This window comes from Papaver somniferum, chromosome 2 (genome assembly GCF_003573695.1).
Source record: "Papaver somniferum cultivar HN1 chromosome 2, ASM357369v1, whole genome shotgun sequence".
Classification (NCBI taxonomy): Eukaryota; Viridiplantae; Streptophyta; class Magnoliopsida; order Ranunculales; family Papaveraceae; genus Papaver; species Papaver somniferum.
In genome coordinates, this window is record NC_039359.1 from 86,972,300 (window position 1) to 86,991,640 (window position 19,341).

Genomic DNA, 19,341 nt, shown 5'->3' on the forward strand with positions numbered 1-19,341 from the left:
CACAATTAATTTGCGTTGTGGTGAACAACAATTTGTCCACCATTTTCCTCTAGAGAGGAATTCTCATACTTCTGCCTATCAAAGCGATTTGACCATACCTTCTTCTCTAATGTTCTTATTTTGTCTTTGGAAACCAACTTCTTAGACGAAGATAAAATCCTACATACCTCAGCAGTCTTCTGAGCAAGTTTAAGCTTTCTTTCCAATCGATTTTCTCTTCGTTGAATTTTGTTGTCGTGCCTCACTTGATGTTTGTACTTGTAACATCTTTATAGTTCATGACCTTTCTGAGAAAAAAACGAGCACGTCAAACTTGGATAGTATTCAGGCATCTGTGGTGTGAACGTAGCTAAACACATAGTAGATCATGAAATGTTACAACCAGAGTTTCCAAAGGATGGGTCAATTGATTCTTCCAGCTTGATTGGATTCTCTTCTTCAGCGAAACCATCAAGGTTGATATATGTATTGCTACAATTATCAAAATCAATGTTTTCACATAGAAGATCGACACTTGATTTCCTGTCTTCCTCAGAGTCATAGATCTCAGACATCCCATCAAGTGTTATAGCAAGACCTTTGTTCCCAGTGTATTTTCTACGATTTGGGAACTCGTTTTCAAAATGACCAAAGCCTTTACACTTAAAGCACTATGGCATATCCTCGTCATCAGCCTCGTCAGCATCCCTGTTTTTAGGAGGAATGCGATTGTGGGGTTTATCTGATGACCTAGGTTTGTCTCTTGAAAACCGTTTACTTCTCTTCAATAGAATATCCCTAAACTGTCTTGTGATCAAGGAGACTAATTTGTCAAGATCTTCATCCGAAAAATCATCCTCAGACCGATCATCCTCAGAGACATAAATACTTTTACCTTTATCAAGTAATTTAGTGTTCTTCTGTGCTTTAAAGTCAACATCCTTTCTAATTTTGGATGTTTGCTCATGATCAAAGATCTATAGATTTCCAGCTAATATATTTCTGGAAAGATTATCAAGGTTATTTACATCAACGATGGCATGCTTCTTAGACTCGTATCTAGATGGCAGCGATCTGAGAATTTTCATCACAATGTCCTTTTCAGGAATAGTCTTACCCAATGCAAAAGATGCATTAACAATTTCAGACACTCTGTGATAAAACTCATCAAACGTATCTTCATCTGCCATATGAAGGTTCTCCCAATCGGAATTAAGATTTTGAAATATAGCTTCCTTTTCACTTGAGTTACCTTCAAATTCGGTTTCTAAGATATCCCAAGCATCTTTGAACCTAGTGCAATCTGACACATGGTGCTGAAGATTTGGAGTAATGGCATGTATGATTTCATTCAAACCGTCGGAATTTTGCTTTGCAGCAAGTATCTCGGCAGGACTGTATCCACCAATATTCTTGGGAATGTTTACATCTCCATCTGCCACAACGGGAGCATCATAGCCATTAACAACATATACCCATGATTGAAAATCATGTGCTTGTAAAAAAGCTTGCATAGAAATTTTCCACCATAAGTAATTAGAGCCATCGAAGACTGGTGGTACGTTAATAGAGATAGCACATCTGTCCATAAAGTCGGATCACTACAAACACAGACTTGTAAGGTCTTGAACGTGTTTGCCTGCTCGGATATCAATTGAAAAAGCGGGGTTCTAACAAAACCACCCAATATTTCTCTTAGCAATCTGTATGGACAAACTCGAATATACTTTTAAGAGAATCAACAAGACTCAATCAATTAAAAGTACATCAACGAGTTTATATCTCTCTCTTGATTTGATTTACTCAAGCAAGATTGCGAGTTCTAATCAAATACAAGGAATAACTTGGATGGTACTAAAGACCAATATCCAAGGATCAATCAATATCAATCAACAACCAAAGGTCGGATTTCCAATTGATTGATTCAAATGCACAACCTGTATTATTTCAATTATATAAACAAATATAATGCGGAATAGAAATAACACAGACACCAGAGTTTTGTAAACGAGGAACCACAAATGCAGAAAAACCCCGGGACCTAGTCCAGATTGAACACACACTGTATTAAGACACTACAGACACTAGCCTACTCCAAGATAACTTCGTACTGGACTGTAGTTGAACCCCATTCAATCTCCCACTGATCCAAGGTACAGTTATGCTCCTATGCCTCTGATCCCAGTAGGATACTGCGCACTTGATTCCCTTAGCTGATCTCACCCACAACTAAGAGTTTCTACGATCCAAAATCGCAGGCTTTGACAATAAACAAATTTGTCTCACACAGACAAGTCTATCAAAGGATCAATCTGTCTCCCACAGATAAACCCTAAAGGTTTTGTTCTGTATTTTGATAATAATAAAGGTGAACAGGAACCAATTGATAATCCGGTCTTATATTCCCGAAGAACAGCCTAGATTAATCAAACACCTCACAACAATCTTAATCGTATGGTAGAGAAACATGATGTTGTGGAATCACAAACGATGAGACTAAGTGTTTGTGATTACTTTTTATATCTTGCCTGTCGGAGATATCAATCTCAAGCCAATTAATCTGATTGTACTCATACGATAGAAGATGCAAGATCAGATCAACAACTACGATAAAAGTAGTATCGGTCTGGGTTCACAATCCCAATGAAGTGTTTAAGTCGTTTAACCCGGTTTGAGAAAAGAAAACCAGAGGTTAAAGGAGAATCGAATCTAGCACGCAGACTAGTATCACACGTAAGGTGTGGGGATTAGTTTTGCACAATATTAGATGTCTCCTTTATATAGTCTTTCAAATCAGGGTTTGCAATCATGTTAGCTTAGTAACAAAGCATTTAATATTCACCGTTAGATGAAAACCTGATTTAGATTCAAATTAATATTTCTCAATCGTTAGTTCGAAAACTTAGCTTGTTACACACACTTGACAATGCACGCTTCTAGGTTTGTTAACCGTACCCAAACGTATGCACTTGTTGGTTCAATAATAGTTAACCAAAAGGTTAGCCATATGAGTATCTCATATCAACCATGTTTTTCTTCACCATAACTAGTTCAAATGACTCAAATGAACTAGTTATAGAGTTGTTCAATTGCAAGAAAATCTTACGTACTACACAAGACACAATTGAAACAAAGATGATTTGATTCACTCGAATTGGTTCATGAACTTTATAGACACGGTTTGCATACTGCATTCCTTAGTCTTTATAAGTTTTAGTTCAGAAATCATCTTCATATATATAACCTTTCTCAATTTCGCAGACTAGATTCGCAGACTTAAGCAACCGGTCAAAGTTTACAAACTCCAGCGGAAAATCTCGGCAAGAGACCTTCCGCCTGTTCGCGGACTAGTCTAGTTTGTCAACTCCAGCATAATTTCTCGGGATGAGAAATTCGGAAGTTCCCGGACTGAGTTTGGATTACGCCATTCTCCGGTTTCTCTTGATCAACAAAGTTCGCAAGATTTGGTTCAAGGAATAGGACTTATACATAAATGTGTTTCCACAATAATGTTTATTTCCACCATTGGTTTTGTAATATAAACTCTCATTTCAATCATTGAAACATTCTTAGAGGACGTTATATAGTTGTTAAACCATTTCTCGTCAAAGCAATTTTCAAAGTGATTGAAACATATCATGACTTTCGTCACTAGGTAAAGATAAACTTGATCGAAGCGAAACGCTTACCAACACATATCTCGAGATATAGATAGGCTAGGTATACTCGGCTCGAAATACCAAATGTGTATACTCCAAGTCTATATATATATAGCATACAACTTCTTGTCTCAAAGAGTAGGAGATAGAGTACATAGACTTTTGAGTGATAGATAAGTTCAAGTCTTCACATACCTTTTTGTCGAGAAGTTCCACCGGTTCCTTGAGTAGTTCTTCTTCTTGTATGATGAATCTTCATGAAGTCCTTGAGCTCAACTACACTTTCTATCCTAGTCCGAGACTTAGCTATAATAGACTAGAAATCAAGACTTATAGTTTTGATCACTAACATTGACAAACATGCTTGAGATAGCAACGCATGCGAGGTTGAACGAGCAATGCTCTAACATTATACTTGCAGTTCAAGTTGTTGTAGCCTTCCATCAAAGAAGCAGAAGCAAAGCAGTAGCTATTGTTGTGCAGATAGTCACCCTTACAGACATTAGGGTCGTTTGATTTTGCATTATTTGCTGATGTGTCTAGATGCCTCCACAACTAACTTGATTTTCTTTTAGTATATGATTTTCAATTTAGTCATGATCCTCTTATCTATATATCCCCATCAAGATCTAAGAACCTGGTATATACAAGTGTTTCACACTTTCAATGAACAACAATAGGATAATGTACCAACAAGGAATAATTTTGTTTTTGCTTTCAAGTCATGTAATATAAAAATAAAATGGTAAATATGTGAAGCATTTTGTGTCATAGAATTTAAAATAATATATGATTGGAGTCTTTAATTTAGCTTTAGCATAACAACTTCCCAGAAATGGAATGCAATGTAATATTGTGACCCTTTCTGAAACATTTTATAAATTTTGACTTAATTATGGATAACAAACAGTATTCTGCTCGACAATCAAAAGTAAAAGTGTTTATGCAAAAGTGAAAGTGGTTTTCAAAAAGCATAAACAAAAAAATACTTCATCCGTTTCAAAAAGACTGTCCGCTTTAACTTTGTCAAAATTTTAAGGAGATCATAATATTTTACACGACTATCCTTGGTTACTTACCTATTTTATTTTAATAAAAATGCTACCAATAAAAACTTCCTAATATTGTTAGGGGGATTGTAAATAGGAAACAAACAAGAAAAACTAAAGGATATCGAATTCATGAAAACAATATCAATAAAATAAAACAAAGAAATTTAGAAAAAAAAATTGTAAACTTATAGAGTGTACACTGTTTAAGGAATTTAATTTTTGGAGCCAAATATATATTCTCTTAAAAGGAATGAAGTATAAATTTATTTCCTTGATTATATAATATAAATTTCTTCATTAAATTGGGGTCCCCTTGAAAATAAATTATGAATGTACAAAATTTAAGGGTATATCAGAGAGTTTATTGGGAACATATGACTATAAACAGAAGCTGGACACAATTTTGAAACTGGCGAAAATGGAATAGAGGAAAATCTTTATGAAATAGATGGAGTAATTTTTCAGATATCATTGATAATTGTAGAGGCTTATGATTGGAATTTTCATATTGTCAATAATTCTGAATCGCAACTATTTGGAGGAAATGAATGACTCACTTTTCGTGGAACAAAGATAGTATATATTAAACTAGTAAAAGTTTTCACTAGTCATTCAGTAAAGAGATGTTTTCGGTTTTCGAATTAAAAACTTAGGTGATGTAAAGGAGATGTAACATATAGTACTAAAGAAAAACGAAAAATGTCTCTTCTTCCAAATACCAAAAAATTTCCATCAAAAAAAAAGAAAAGAAAAAAAAAAAGCCACAAAATAAGTACAAATGCAATTGTACAATTTATCCAGAGCCATTTACAATTTTATCCAGAGTCATTTATTATCTACAGTATCCTGAATAAGTAAACATGCTTATGACCTGATGACAATAAAATTTCGAACTAGAAAGTAGCTCGACATTTCTCTCATAATGTTTTGATTGGATCGACTGCTCATGCATGCAACACCAATAATAAAGAATCAAGTTCGCAACGTGAAGCTCCACTGAGTTCTAATAATGAGTAAATAAATATAACTTGAATCTAAGAAATACACTCAAGATATACCTTTACAAGTTCCTAAAAGCCGGGCTATTTTATCCAACATTGCTTGACTTCTATTTCAGTTCAGTCGAATGAGGAGGAGTTTACTACGGTCGGTTCTTGAAAATTTTATCTGACAATGGTTAGAACAACTTGTGAAATTGAATCCAATAGGGTTTGAAAGGGAACGCATAGAAATCAGGTTCCATTTCTTCCATTTTATGTTTGTAATATCTCGATTGTCGGATGGTGGTAATGTAACACATGATGTTCTATTCCTTGCTTCACAGAAGAAAAAAAAATCTCTTCCCGGGATTTTCAGAGAGGGGAGTAGAAATATACTTGAGTTTTTGATTGACTGATGTTGACTACATAGTCCAACAAAACTTTCATAGTGTTTCACGGTGAAACAAGTTCCAAAGGCAACGGGTAAGAAAGAGATGGAGACCACTTTTTATCTTCTCGTTTTGTGGTAGTTGTGGTGTTAGCATGTTGGTGCCAGCTACAGATTTATTAGGATTTGGGATATTTTTTAAAAGTAACGGGAGCTTACTCGATAAGTATTTTTATGGATTTTCAAAAATCTTACATATTTTACAAGATTTTCATCAAGGTAGGAATGCAAAGTCTTTGAATTTACAAGTTTACAGCGAGTAACACAAACTTTAGAAGACATTTTTACAATCTATAACCAGTAACATAAACTTTAAAAAATATTTTAAAAATAGACAACGAAATAACAAAGATACCCTGGAAACTTATTAAACTCTTTAGAAATCAATAAAAGTATTTATTGAGAAAATCCACATAAGTCGAAAAGTTAGAGAAGTTAAATTTATCTATTTGGATACCACTTCAGAAATTGTTTTTTGACTTCTAGAAGTAAAAAAGTCGGAAGTTAAAATATACAATTTCATAATGACTTCTAAAGAAAAAAGAATTATTAACTTTCTGCGAAGAAAATATATTTTATGTCTGACTTCTACTTCTAGTACCCAAACAGGTCAGAATGTCTGAGGTAAAAAAAAACTATTTTTATCATTTTTTTTTTTTTTGATTTCTAAAAACTATAGTCGCTTTTGCAGAACTCCTAATCATCGAATAGAACATTGTTTGTATTCTATGATCAAGTGGAAATATAAAGAATGTTCTAAAAAAGTGAAAGTATCATATAGAAATGAAAAATAGGCACATTATTGCATTGCATTTCTGGGAAGATGTTATGCTAAAACTAAATTAAATATTCCAATCATATGTTATGTATTTTAATCCTATAACACGAAATACTTCGCACATGTATCATTTTTCTTATTTCAATGAAATCAAAATAAAAACAAAATTATTCCTTGTTGGTACATTATTTTGTTTCTGTTCGTTGCATTGCGAAACACCAGTCTTTATATTATTAACATGGATACATAGATAAGAGAACCATGAGTAAATTGAAAATCATATGCTGAAAAAAATCAAGTTAGTTGTTCAGCAGCTATAGACATAAGCAGATAATGTAAAATCAAACGACAGAAATGTCTCGATGGGTGACTATCTTCACAACACTAGTTGTTGCTTTGCTTCTACTTCTCCGATGGAAGGCCACTACATCATCCAGGCATAGCGGATTACCTCATGGACCTAAAGGTTGCCTGTTGGTGGGTAACATCTTCGAACTTGGAACCTTACCACATGTAAATCTGGTGAAAATGTCCTGCAAGTATGGACCATTGGTTTGGATTAGATTGGGTGCAGTCAACACTCTAATTATATCTTCGGCTGAAGAAGCCGCATAATTGTCAAAAACCATGTTTACACTTTTTGCAATCATCATTTAATCCAAGTATTTATTTCGAATGAAGCTATCAGTTCCATTGTCGCAGTCTCTGACTATGGCCCATTCTGGAGGGTCGTGAGGTTCTTTTATGCGACTGAAATCTTCTCCTAAAAACGTATCCAAGATATTGTCGATGTACGTAGGAGATGTATTGATAAAATGATTAACTGGATAACAAACAAAGCCAATAGTAATAGCATTGAGTTGGTACCATTTGTATTGGCTATATCGTTTAACTTAATCGGAAACCTCGTTCTCACTAGAGATCTTGTGGATCCTAAATCCACAAAAGGAAATGAGTTCATTCTGGAGAAATCCTAATATCTACATTGTGAAGAGATGATAAAAGGATTTGTTGTATTGATTGAAAGATTCATCTCACAACCGAGTTCTTACAGAGTTTATATACCCAGACTCGGACAACTCTCACGTGTGACGCACACGCTTTACATAACAGGACACCTATCACACACTCACACACTCTATTACTCCACCTCAGTCTCAAGGTGTCTTGAAAATAAGCCTTGAGAGTATACATAACAGGACTTGTCACACACTCACTCACTCTACAAGTAAAAACAGTTAATGCGGAGCTTGAATGAAAGTAGAAGCAGCAGAAGAGTATTAGAAGATGCAAATCAAACTGCAACTATCTAAATCTCCAATTCTATCTTCATATGAATAACATAAGAATAAGTAATATCGGACCTGTTATCAGGATTGATTTCAAGAGATTTTTTCAAATCCAACTCAGTCAGATCCAAATCTATTGTTTCCATGTAAGCTTGAGCTCTCCGAAAAAGTGCTTATATTATTAGGTTCTAGCTTCAGTACTTGTATTCAATTAATAACCATCCGAGAATACTGATTCTGTTGCATATGACTAAAACACAGTTTTGTTTTGAAAATATATAACTAAAAACTTCATATCTACTTCATGTCAAGTGTTTTCAGTTGTATAATATGTGATCCTAGAGCATGCATATAACTATATATCAGCATAAGGTATTAAGCATGTTCACATAAAAATTGATTACAGCTAATAAGCAATTGCAAAGCATGATTATAGGCTGATATTCTAACACTTTGATCTTATGATAGCTTTCTAGTTCATTGGTTCTATGGATTTATTCCATGTTCTTTCCTTTTAAGTAAATAAGACTTTGTTCTTGCTTTAAAGTTTTGCATATACGTAATTCTCCCCATGTTTTTTCTCATGAATCTATTCTCTTTCTTTTTAATGGATCACTAAATTCCTTTTGCAGGGTCTCTCGTTTTCATCATGAATAACATCCAGTATTGGACCTCTAGGTCTTTCTTCTGCTAACTATATTTTTACAGTCAGTTAAAGTATTATCGGCTTCGCCAACAATGTTGCAATTCATCAGTCTCAATATGGTCTTCAACAGTATGTAGTCTTAGTCAGTTCAACTCGGCTTGGCCGATTCATCCTAGTCAAAACAAAATTTTGAATTTTCTAAACTTCCTACAATCATGGAGCGGAAAAAATTCACTCAAACTAGATGTCCTCCGGTTTTATCTCAGTTGACCATGCAGTCATTTAAGGGGAGATATTCTTCTGCGAGCATTTCTGTTATTTCCTTCAAAGTCATTGATTATCGCAGGATATGCAATTATGATTAATTATATTCAATCATTTATCTATATAGGAGACATGCCAGTAGAGTTGAAACCATATTCTCATTTTTCAAAGTTTATTTTTCTATTTTATAGAGTAATGACGTCTTTTTCCGACAACCAAATTACATCCATCACTAGTAAGATGCAGAACACTACTATTCGTGATCTCTGTGCAATACAAATGAGAAGAGCTTTAGGGTCCAAGAAAATTATAATTTCTGAAGTATCAAATGAATGGAAAAATACCTTGATTAGGAAACTTTTCTCAAAAGATCCTAAAGATACTGAGGATGTGAGTAAAGCAACCACCTATTTATGGAAAAGATATAAAATAAAAGAAGTTCGTGCTCTTGATAAAAATATCTTCTTATTCAAGTTTTATTCAGATGAAACTATGGGAGTTGTTCTCAAGAAAGGACCCTAGAATGTTCATAAATGTCACCTTAATCTTTAAATTTATGATCCTTCTATCCAAGATCAGAAGTTTACTCATCAGGAATGGTATGTTCAATTCTTGTTAGAACATCATTCTCCTTCTGTTGTTAATGATACAGTTAATGAACTTGGTGAAAATATCTGGATTGACCCAGAAAATTGTATACCAGGAGCTGGAAGCATGATTACTGCCAGAGTGAAGACTGACTTATCAAAACCTCTTTATAGAGGAGGTTGGTGGAATACTACTGCAGGAGGAGTGGCATGGGTACGATATCACTGGGAAAGACAATCTCATAACTTATGTAAGGATTGTTTCACAATTGATCACAATGATGAAGAGTGTAAGAATGTAGCTGATGATTTAAAATTAAGGCGTTACACAAGTGAGGAATACATCTCTTATATTCATGAATTAGCCAAAGCCTATGGTGTGGAGATATATTGGTGAAAAAAATCTGTGAAAAAGCCAGGATCAGTTAATTAATGGTGCTTCTGAAGAGCAAGATGAAGGCAGAAAGCGTAAAAAATCCGGAAACAATGAGCCAAAGGATGTTTTGTCAGAAAATGGTGAACTAATTGAAAACATACAGAACCAAGATGTTAATATTTACATCAATGATGAGAATGCTGGAAAAAGATCATCTACTATTGGAACTGATGATATGGAGCATGATTTGATTGAGGAAGGAGAACTGGCTGAGAAGGAGTATTTTCATGTCATTGACGAGGCCTCTGCTGCTACGATATTTCTTTCTATCTACTCTAATATCATCTCATCTTCTGACACGCAGTTTTACTCTTTAAGTTATTTCAATTCATCTTTCTATCTTTATATTTTTGTTGTCACAATTTTATCAGCATGAAGGTTTTAAGTTGGAACTGTCATGGCTTTCTAGGTAAAGATACTAGAGATCATCTGCAGCATCTTAATAAATTATATTCTTCAGATATAGTTTTTCTATCAGAAACCAAAATCAATGATGATAGGATCCTTAAATTATCTAGTTTTTTAGGTTTTCCAAATAAAATTCATGTTCCTTCTATAGGCTTAGCTGGTGGCCTTCTGCTACTCTCGAAAGATGGCTTCTCTTTTGATATAGTTGGTTCAACAGATAAAATGATTCATGATATTGTCTCCAATGATCCGAGTAAAGAAGAATGGTTCCTCTCCTGTGTTTATGGTACTTCCTATAAAAATGAACAACCAGAGCAATGGTCTTATATTTTAGATCGTAGAAAATCTGTGAAGATCCCTTGGGTTATTATAAGAGACCTTAACATTACTATTGACCCTCAAGATAGGAATACTCAGTATACTAATTCGACACCACAAGAGGTCCTAGATGCCATCAAAAATGCAGGCTTAACTGATCTTAGATTTAGTGGAAATCTCTTCACTTGGTCTAGTAACAAACATGGAACTGGAAAATATAAATCTCGAATTGATAGAGCTTTAATTAATAATGAATGGACTTTATTTTTTCCTAATGCTTTACTCACCCATTTGGCTCAAAGAGGCTCAGACAAATTTTCCTATATTACTAGACTTGTATACACCAAATAGAGGATCAGGTAAAAATTGGAAATTTCGGGAGCATTAGCTGCAAAATAAACAATGTCATGAAGAAATTAAAATGCATGGTATTCTTGTTTTAAAGGTTCTAATGTTTTTGTTCTTTCTAATAAGTTATCTAACATTAGATATATTTTGTCTAAGTGGAGTAAAGCCACTTTTGGAGATATCATTAATATTCAGTCTAATGTTACTCAATTACAAGCAATAGATAAGGATGGTAGTAATACTAATGATGTCATCAGTCTTGAGAAAGATATCAGTTCCCTTGATCACATTCTTGCAAGTTTAAATAGACAAAAGGCCAGAGATCACTACTTCAATGATATGGATAAAAACTCCAAGTACTTCCACATCGGAGCCAATAAAAGAAGATCTCGCAATAAGATTGATGCTCTACTCTCTCCAGATGGTACATGGTGCTCAGATAAAGCTTCTCTAGAAGATCGTCTTAGCAGTCACTTCAAAAAGATTATGACTACATCATCTCTTGTCGACAGTTATCACTTATTGTAAAATGTTCCTCTTCTCATTAATGATGCAGATAAGCATGAGCTAGAAGCGATTCCTGCTGACCAAGAAATCCACAATGCTCTAATGACTATGGAGCCGTGGACAAGTCTATGCTGAATGAATTTCCACCCGGTTTTTATCAAACACAATGGCCAACAATAAAAGATGATGTTTGCAACATGATAAAGGCCTTCTTTCATTTAGGTTTTCTTCTAAAGCAGTTTAATAAAACCAGAATTGCTCTTATACCTAAGGTGCAATCTCCAAGTAGACCTGAAGACTTCAGGAAGATTGCATTATGTAACACAGTTTACAAGATTATATCAAAAATAATCTCTCTAAGGATGAAAAACATATTACTAAAATCATCTCTCTTATGCAAGCTGCCTGCGTTCCAGGGAGATTAATTTCAGAGAATGTTTTTTTAGTTCAAGAGATTGTACAAGCTATGAAGAGAAAAGAAAGTCGTTGTGGTCACTTAGCTCTCAGGATGGACATGTCGAAAGCCTTCGACAGACTCAAGTGGGGTTTTTTAATTGATGTTCTTAATAAGTTTGGTTTTGGAGATAAGTTTTGTCAGCTTATCCATCAATGTATTAGCACAATACAGATTGATGTTCTTCTTAATGGAAGTCCAACTAATTAAAGATTTTAATCCAACCAGAGGCATTCGTCAAGGAGATCCATTATCTCCATACTTATTTATCTTGGAAATGGAGTCTTTCTCAAGAGTTTTAGCACACTGTAAAAGATCAAAACAACTTACAGGTATGAAAATCTCGAGATCAACCCTTAAAATTAATAATCTCCTCTTTGCGGATGATTGTCTTTTATTCTGCAAGGCTAATCTTGATCAGACTAACAAACTTCTCCAAGTTATTGAGGAGTTTAGTGCTTTTTCAAGATAATTGATTAATTTAAACAAGTCTGCAGTTTACTTTAGCTCAAACATGGAGCCTTCTTCCTGTCAGATATTCAGTAGCATTCTTCAGGTACGTGATATGAATCTAAAAGAAGAACAATATTTGGGGCTTCCCTTTTTTGTTGGAAGAAACATGAAAGTGCCTTTTGCAGTTTTACAGGAAAAGATGAATAATCGGTTTTCTAATTGGAATGCAAGCAACATGTCAGAAGATGCTAGGTCTGTGATGATTAAAAATGTTTCCAACGCCATCCAAATCCACCGTATGCAAAACTTCAAACTGCCAGAGGTTACTATTAACAAGATAAGATCTGCTCAACAAGCATTCCGGAGGAACAAGAAAACATATAAAGGAAGGAAAATCGTTACTTGGAGAAGAACTTGTCATCATAAGCCAGAGGGTGGTCTTGGTTTTCGTGACATGCATACATTTAATAGAGCCTTGTTGGCTAAGTCAGCCTGGAAACTCTTTATGGATCAAACCTCAATCATATCCAAATCTTTACATGCGAAATATTATCCATATGGAAACCTCTTTGATCTAAAAAAGAAATCCAATACAACATGGTCATGGCGCAGTATCAACTCAGAACTTCAATTCATTAAGAGGCACAGTTGTTGGATTTAGGGAATGGAGAAACAGTTCTCAATTGGAAACATCGTTGGATTTCAGAGCTACAAGAACCTCCTCATCCAAAACAAGGATGTACATCTTACACCTATGTCCACCAATTATTCACTGCAGATTTCACAGACTGGAATATCTCCCTCCTTGGTGAATTATTTGCTCCACAGATTGTGAATCTTATCTCGCTTATTTCTATTCACCCATCTCAGTCAGATAGGTTAATTTGGTTATTAGAGAAAAATGGAAGATTCTCAGTCAAGTCGTGTTATCAGAAGATGTATGACGAGACTACTCTTATTCAGTCAGTTGATGATAGGATGAGGTAATTCTATAATAGAATGTGGAAGCTACCTAATTTACCAAGGATCAGACAATTCCTGTGGAAGGCCATTTCAAATCTTCTTTCCACTAAAGAAGCTCTTGGCTCTGCAATTGTTGGTGATGATGACTCTCGCCCTTTATGAAATATTCATACAGAATCTGCCTCTCATCTTATTATGAACTGCAACTTTTCGAGACCAGTTTGGTTCTCCATCACTGGTTGGACAACCAACAATAGTGGCTCATTGTCTGAGTGGATATGCAGTTGGTTTGGTAGTCTATTTAATGGAATAATAACTGAGAATGAAGTAGTTAAGAGAGCTATCATTTCCTGGAGCTTATGGACTGAAAGATGCAATAAGGTGTTTCAACAAAGTAACTCAAGACCTGAAACAATCATCCAGAAATGCAAGTTGTTGATTGAAGAACATTCAAGCAGGAGTATTAATATACCCCATACCTCTCATAGAGTGAACCGTCGTAATGTTCACTGGATTCCTCCCCCTTTAAATTGTATGACTATAAATTGTGATGGTTCTTTTGATTCAACTAATCTTACAGGAGGCATTGGTCTAATCATTAGGAATTTTGCAGGTACACAACAAGCAGCAAGGTGCATCCACCCGAGTGAAATCAGAAGTGCGGAACAGTCTGAGTGTATGGGGTTGTGGAAATTTGTGCAATGGGCTAAGGAATTAAAGCTTGAAAGAGTTCACTTCGAGATGGATGCCAAGGTTGTTGCGGATGCTGTAATCAATGACAATAGCGCAATTGATTGGAGATTACACCATACTGTTCTTGATATTAAAATTTTATTCTCAATTTTTAGCTCTTGAAATAGTTTTTTTCATATTATCAATTATTATTATTATCATGCAAAAAAAAAAAAAAAAAAAAAAAAAAAAAAAAACAACGCATCTTCTTCATCGGGTACTGTAACGGGAGTGACATTAGATGTTTTCTCGCAACTGCCGTTTTGGCTTTCATAAAAAATCTGCATTTAGACAAAATAAAATCACAGGACAACATATTCCAGAAGAATGACACCAGATTTATTTATTTTTATTATTAGAACTCATATAGTTCCTTATAGACATATCATCACATCAAAGATTGCAGGAAGAAAATGCCATACAGACATGAAGTATGAATTTTAGCTAGAGACTCCATTTGTGACTGAACAAGAAACTAAGTGGACGGGACAGCTGGTAGTTTTCTCAAAGTTTTTTCATCATGTTGGCATAAAGTGCTGCATCTTTCTTGTCATGAAATGTCCTCAAATTCTTAAGTCTTAGCAGTTGGGTAGTTACCTCTCTGAAATTGGAAAACAGAAGCCTCATCAGTAAAAATACAGTGAACCAAGCATCATGTCATAAGAATAACATAAGAATAAATAATATAGGACCTGTTGTCGGGATCGATTTCAAGAGCTTTTTTCAAGTCCAACTCAGCCAGATCCAAATCTATTGTTTCCATGTAAGCTTGAGCTCTCCGAAAAAGTGCTTTAATATTACTAGGTTCTAGCTTCAGTACCTGTATTCAATTTATAACTAGCTTAGGATACTGATTCTGCCGCATAAGACTAAAAGACAGTTTCCACCTTGGTAGCCCAATTTACCTTTGTGCATAACGCTGCAGCTTCTCTGAATTCCTTCAGCTTAATTTTGCACGAAGCATTGTTTAGTTGACAGGTAACTTTGAAGAAATGACCTGCCTTCTTTTGCTCCTCGTCAAAAGTACTCTCAAACTCCACATACTTAGCTGCCTGGTAGATTTTAAAATAGCTATTAGCCTATTACTTACTTTATAATTCAACTATCTGTCGAACAATAACTAGATGAAATTTGGTCCAAGAAAATTCTATGTAACTAGTAAACACGTATGACAATGGATTACTAGCAAGCAGATGTTCGATCATGAAATATCAAAAATTGTCCTAGGGAAGGCTGAGTTTGGTCCTTAAGTCTGGCATGCACCCTACATGGTGCCAAGGATATGGGAGGACGATTAGGCCTTCAATCTCACCAAGAACAAAAGTTCAAAAAAAAACCATAGTAAGTAGTGACTGGTGGTTTAAGTTGGACAACATTGGTGTGGGTCGGGTCAGGTAGTGACAGATTATGAAAGAACAATTACCATATCATATCTTAATGAAGCTCTCTTATACTTTCCAGCCTTGAAATAAACATTGCCTTCCTCTTTCCGTTTTGCCGCATATTCAAGCTTCTGTGCTGCCTCCATATCCCATGATTCTGTAACCTACATCCATACAAAATCAAAGACAAAAATGTTGTTTTAAATATTAGTTCAGCCAACTTTAACATCCACGGAAGATTTAGCATTATCCTGATGTCACTGCGATCTAGTTATAAAGAAATATTACTTAAAATCGAAAAAAGAAAGTTGAAATTGAAAGAGACCCACCTTTGTAAATCCTACCATCTCAACTTCATAATGTAGAATTGAATTTGGGGGAACAACAGCAAACTTCGTTTTAGTTTCACTACTACCATATCCATACTCAGGGTTGATGATAACTAAAGCAAATTCTCCTCGTTTCATGGTAGCAACCGCCTTATCAAGGCCTTCAATAATCTCCTCTGCAAAACCATTACTCTCTTCAGTATAATCCTCAAATTTTAACTGACAATGTATTTTTCTTTCTTATTACCTTCATCCACTTTAAACTCCAATAAATCCTCCTCGTCGTGACCCTTCTTGTCAAAAATGACACCATCCGCGAGCTTAGCGATATATCTGACTAGATTTCATAAGATCAAACTTAGTATTAAGTGTGAAACTGTAGTTTAGAGAAGATTTCAGGGATGTTAAACTTATAATATAGTGACTGGGCAACTTACTCTGAGCCGTGGTTCCACTGTTTGGCTTCTCAAATCCTACTCCAGGAACTGTGATTTTCTTGATAACTAACATATCCTCCGTTATATACTCCAGTAGTTTGAACGACACCAGCTCTAAGGCAATATTTACCACTGCATTTGGAGGAATGGCTGAAAGACCATCCTGTGCAGGTTTCCCGGTACTACCAAATGCATCTACACAACAAATCAGAACACAAATGCCACATTGAGCTATATACAAGTTTACATATTGAGTTAGAAAAAAGATCTGTTTTACTGACAGTTACTCACATTCAGGCTCCACTCGTAAGATAGCTTTCTCTTCCTTCCGCATAGTAACCACGACTTTCGCAATGGCAGGACAAAGATGGCCTAATAAAGCATCAAACAGATTATAAGTTAGTTTTGACTTCTTTCGCTTAATCAATCACAGCCATATAAGTCACTATAACTACCATCATTCACAAGAAATTCAACTCCTTCTTCAGGTGATTTTGCCACAACAGTACCATCCTCAAGTTTCACTTCGTATTTAACTGCAACATAGCAAAGGAGGCAGTTTGAGTTTGTTCTCTTACGATTTAACTGAGGAAAATGAGATCAATTTTAAGGCGTATATGCTTCTATTCAATGTTTACCTGTCACTTCGTCTTTCTTCTCCACTCGTTCAAACACCTCACTTCTAGATAAAATTTTCTTAAAGACTCCTCCATCTTCACAGACATCGATAACTTTGTACCAAGACAAGAGTTCTACCTCGAACTGTAAAGTTGCATTTTGAGGAATGTCTGGGTATTGAAGTTGGATTCCTGCAGTCAATTCAGGTGGTACCGTAAAAATGGAGAGTTCTCCCTTCCTCATTGTAATTATACCCTCCTTGCATCCTTTTAAAATGATATCTGCAAAAGAAAAAGTATGTACTATATCAAGAGGAGAACTAAGAACTGAATCATCACACCCATCTAATTTTCAGCACATTTGCTCAACCAATCCGGCAGTAGCCCAAACAGTGCACATTGCCTAAGTAAGTAAATTAAATTGCAAATAACTCTGCATCTCCTCTGACTAATCTTATGTTCAATGAAAAATCTTAAACAACATAATCCTATCCACAGTTGATGCATCAAGAGCTCTTATCAAATTCAGATTTCCTGATCTCGAATTAGACATGGGTACTAGACGAAATGTATTATACACATTGGGCACACTGAATATGAAGAAATGACATAATCACATAGATAGAGATGTTGAACTTACCCTTCCCCACAATGACAACCAAGGGTTCCCCTTGTGCACTTGCAGCAAATTGTTCACCACCAACAACCTTAGCCTTAAAATTCACTGCATATTGACAACATTCAATCCACCTAAGAGTCAGTAAAGAAACTAAAAACATAAATTTCGAGATCAAATGAATACCAACCAAGAAAAAATTAACCAAAATTTAATAAAGCGAATTAAAAAATTTCGTTAACCAAGTAAATTAAGGGAATAGAAACAGGAACTAAGTACAGACCCAAAAATGGTCATCGACCAAAATCACTTAAAACCCATTAGGATATTAATCAAAGAGATTAAACCCAAATACAGTAATTAACCAAAATCACTTAGGATATTAATCAAGCAGATTAAACCCATATACAGTAATTAACCAAAATCACTTAGAACCAATTAAGCTACTAATCAAATAGACAAAACCCAAATACAAAGATTAACAAAATCTTAATTTAATCGATCAGAAAATTAACAAACTGATCATCATAAGAATAAGAGAAAAGGGGGTGGGTACTCACCTGTGATTTCATCTCCTTCTTCAGGAGCATCCCAGCCATCACCAATCTTAACAAGTTTCTTCTTCAAACCAGTCTTAGTAATAACACCTTCTTCATCGACTTTCTCAGGATAGTAAGGTCTAAATTCTTCTTCTTTGTCTGATTTTGGTGGTGCTATTTGTTCATCAATATCATCCATTTCCAAATCCATTATTTCTTCTCAGGTATTCTTGGAACCTCAAAAGAGAGTTTAGAATATGAAGAAGAGTGTTAATCTCAGCTGGCAAAGTGGACTTAAAACATACTCCAACTGCGAAAAGACAAAGACATGATTGTTTCGTTCAAATGACACCAAATCCACGAGATTCACGATGGGTTGATATTGTACACTAGGGGGTTAGTTATTTGTCAACTTCATATTTATGATCGTTGGATTCGATTTATTTTCTAATCGTGTGGGACCTAGTTGGATGATATCAATAGATTTAGCAGGTGTCGGAATGGTTGAATTCCGGTTGGTTGGGTGAGCGAGTAATAATTACATGGCCTCTGAAATAGATGCGGCTATTGTGGAATTGGCAGTTGGGGGATAAGTCAACCAATCAGAAGGGACTAGAGCCAACATGAGGCACGTGATTAACAGTGAACAGTTGGGATGTCAGTGGGGTGTTGGATGCTCATTTTTGAACTTAGGTCCATAGATTAGATTTATCATCAAGTTGCGATTGTTTTTCGAGCTTCACCTTTTTTCCAAGCAGCAGTTCTATACGAACCGCAAAAACAAACAAGATAAAAGCCGCCCCCTCACATAGGGGTAGGTCTCGCGTGTTAGGGAGATTAACAGGGGTCATCATTGAGTGAATGTGAGGGACACGGTTTTTGTTTAGTTTTTTTTTTTTGGAAATAGGTTATTTGTCCAAATATTTTTAAAACATGGTTCTAATGGACGGGCAAAAAATTAGTATGGGTGAAATGGACACCAAAAAATAGCAAGGATGAAACTAGATTCATCCTGACTTAAACTTAAAAAATAGCGAGGATGAAACTGGACGCATCTTGATGTAAATTAAAAATAAGAAAAAGTATTTGAAAATGGGTAGGATGAAATTGTTTACATCCT

General features: G+C 35.1%; 1 protein-coding gene across 1 annotated transcript; it reads right to left on the bottom strand.

Annotated features, from left to right (window-relative positions):
- Nucleotides 1-14,616: 14,616 nt before the first annotated feature.
- Nucleotides 14,617-18,556, bottom strand: LOC113348299 (peptidyl-prolyl cis-trans isomerase FKBP65-like). The gene is made up of 12 exons (XM_026592014.1): nucleotides 18,243-18,556; nucleotides 17,707-17,790; nucleotides 17,088-17,348; nucleotides 16,905-16,985; nucleotides 16,741-16,821; nucleotides 16,450-16,644; nucleotides 16,260-16,349; nucleotides 16,013-16,188; nucleotides 15,725-15,847; nucleotides 15,207-15,353; nucleotides 14,994-15,121; nucleotides 14,617-14,902 (listed from the first exon to the last, which is right to left on the bottom strand). The coding sequence occupies exons 1-12, from the start codon at nucleotides 18,430-18,432 to the stop codon at nucleotides 14,806-14,808; spliced, it is 1,653 nt and encodes a 550-aa protein (XP_026447799.1). The 5' UTR covers nucleotides 18,433-18,556; the 3' UTR covers nucleotides 14,617-14,805.
- Between the last annotated feature and the right edge of the window lie 785 nt (nucleotides 18,557-19,341).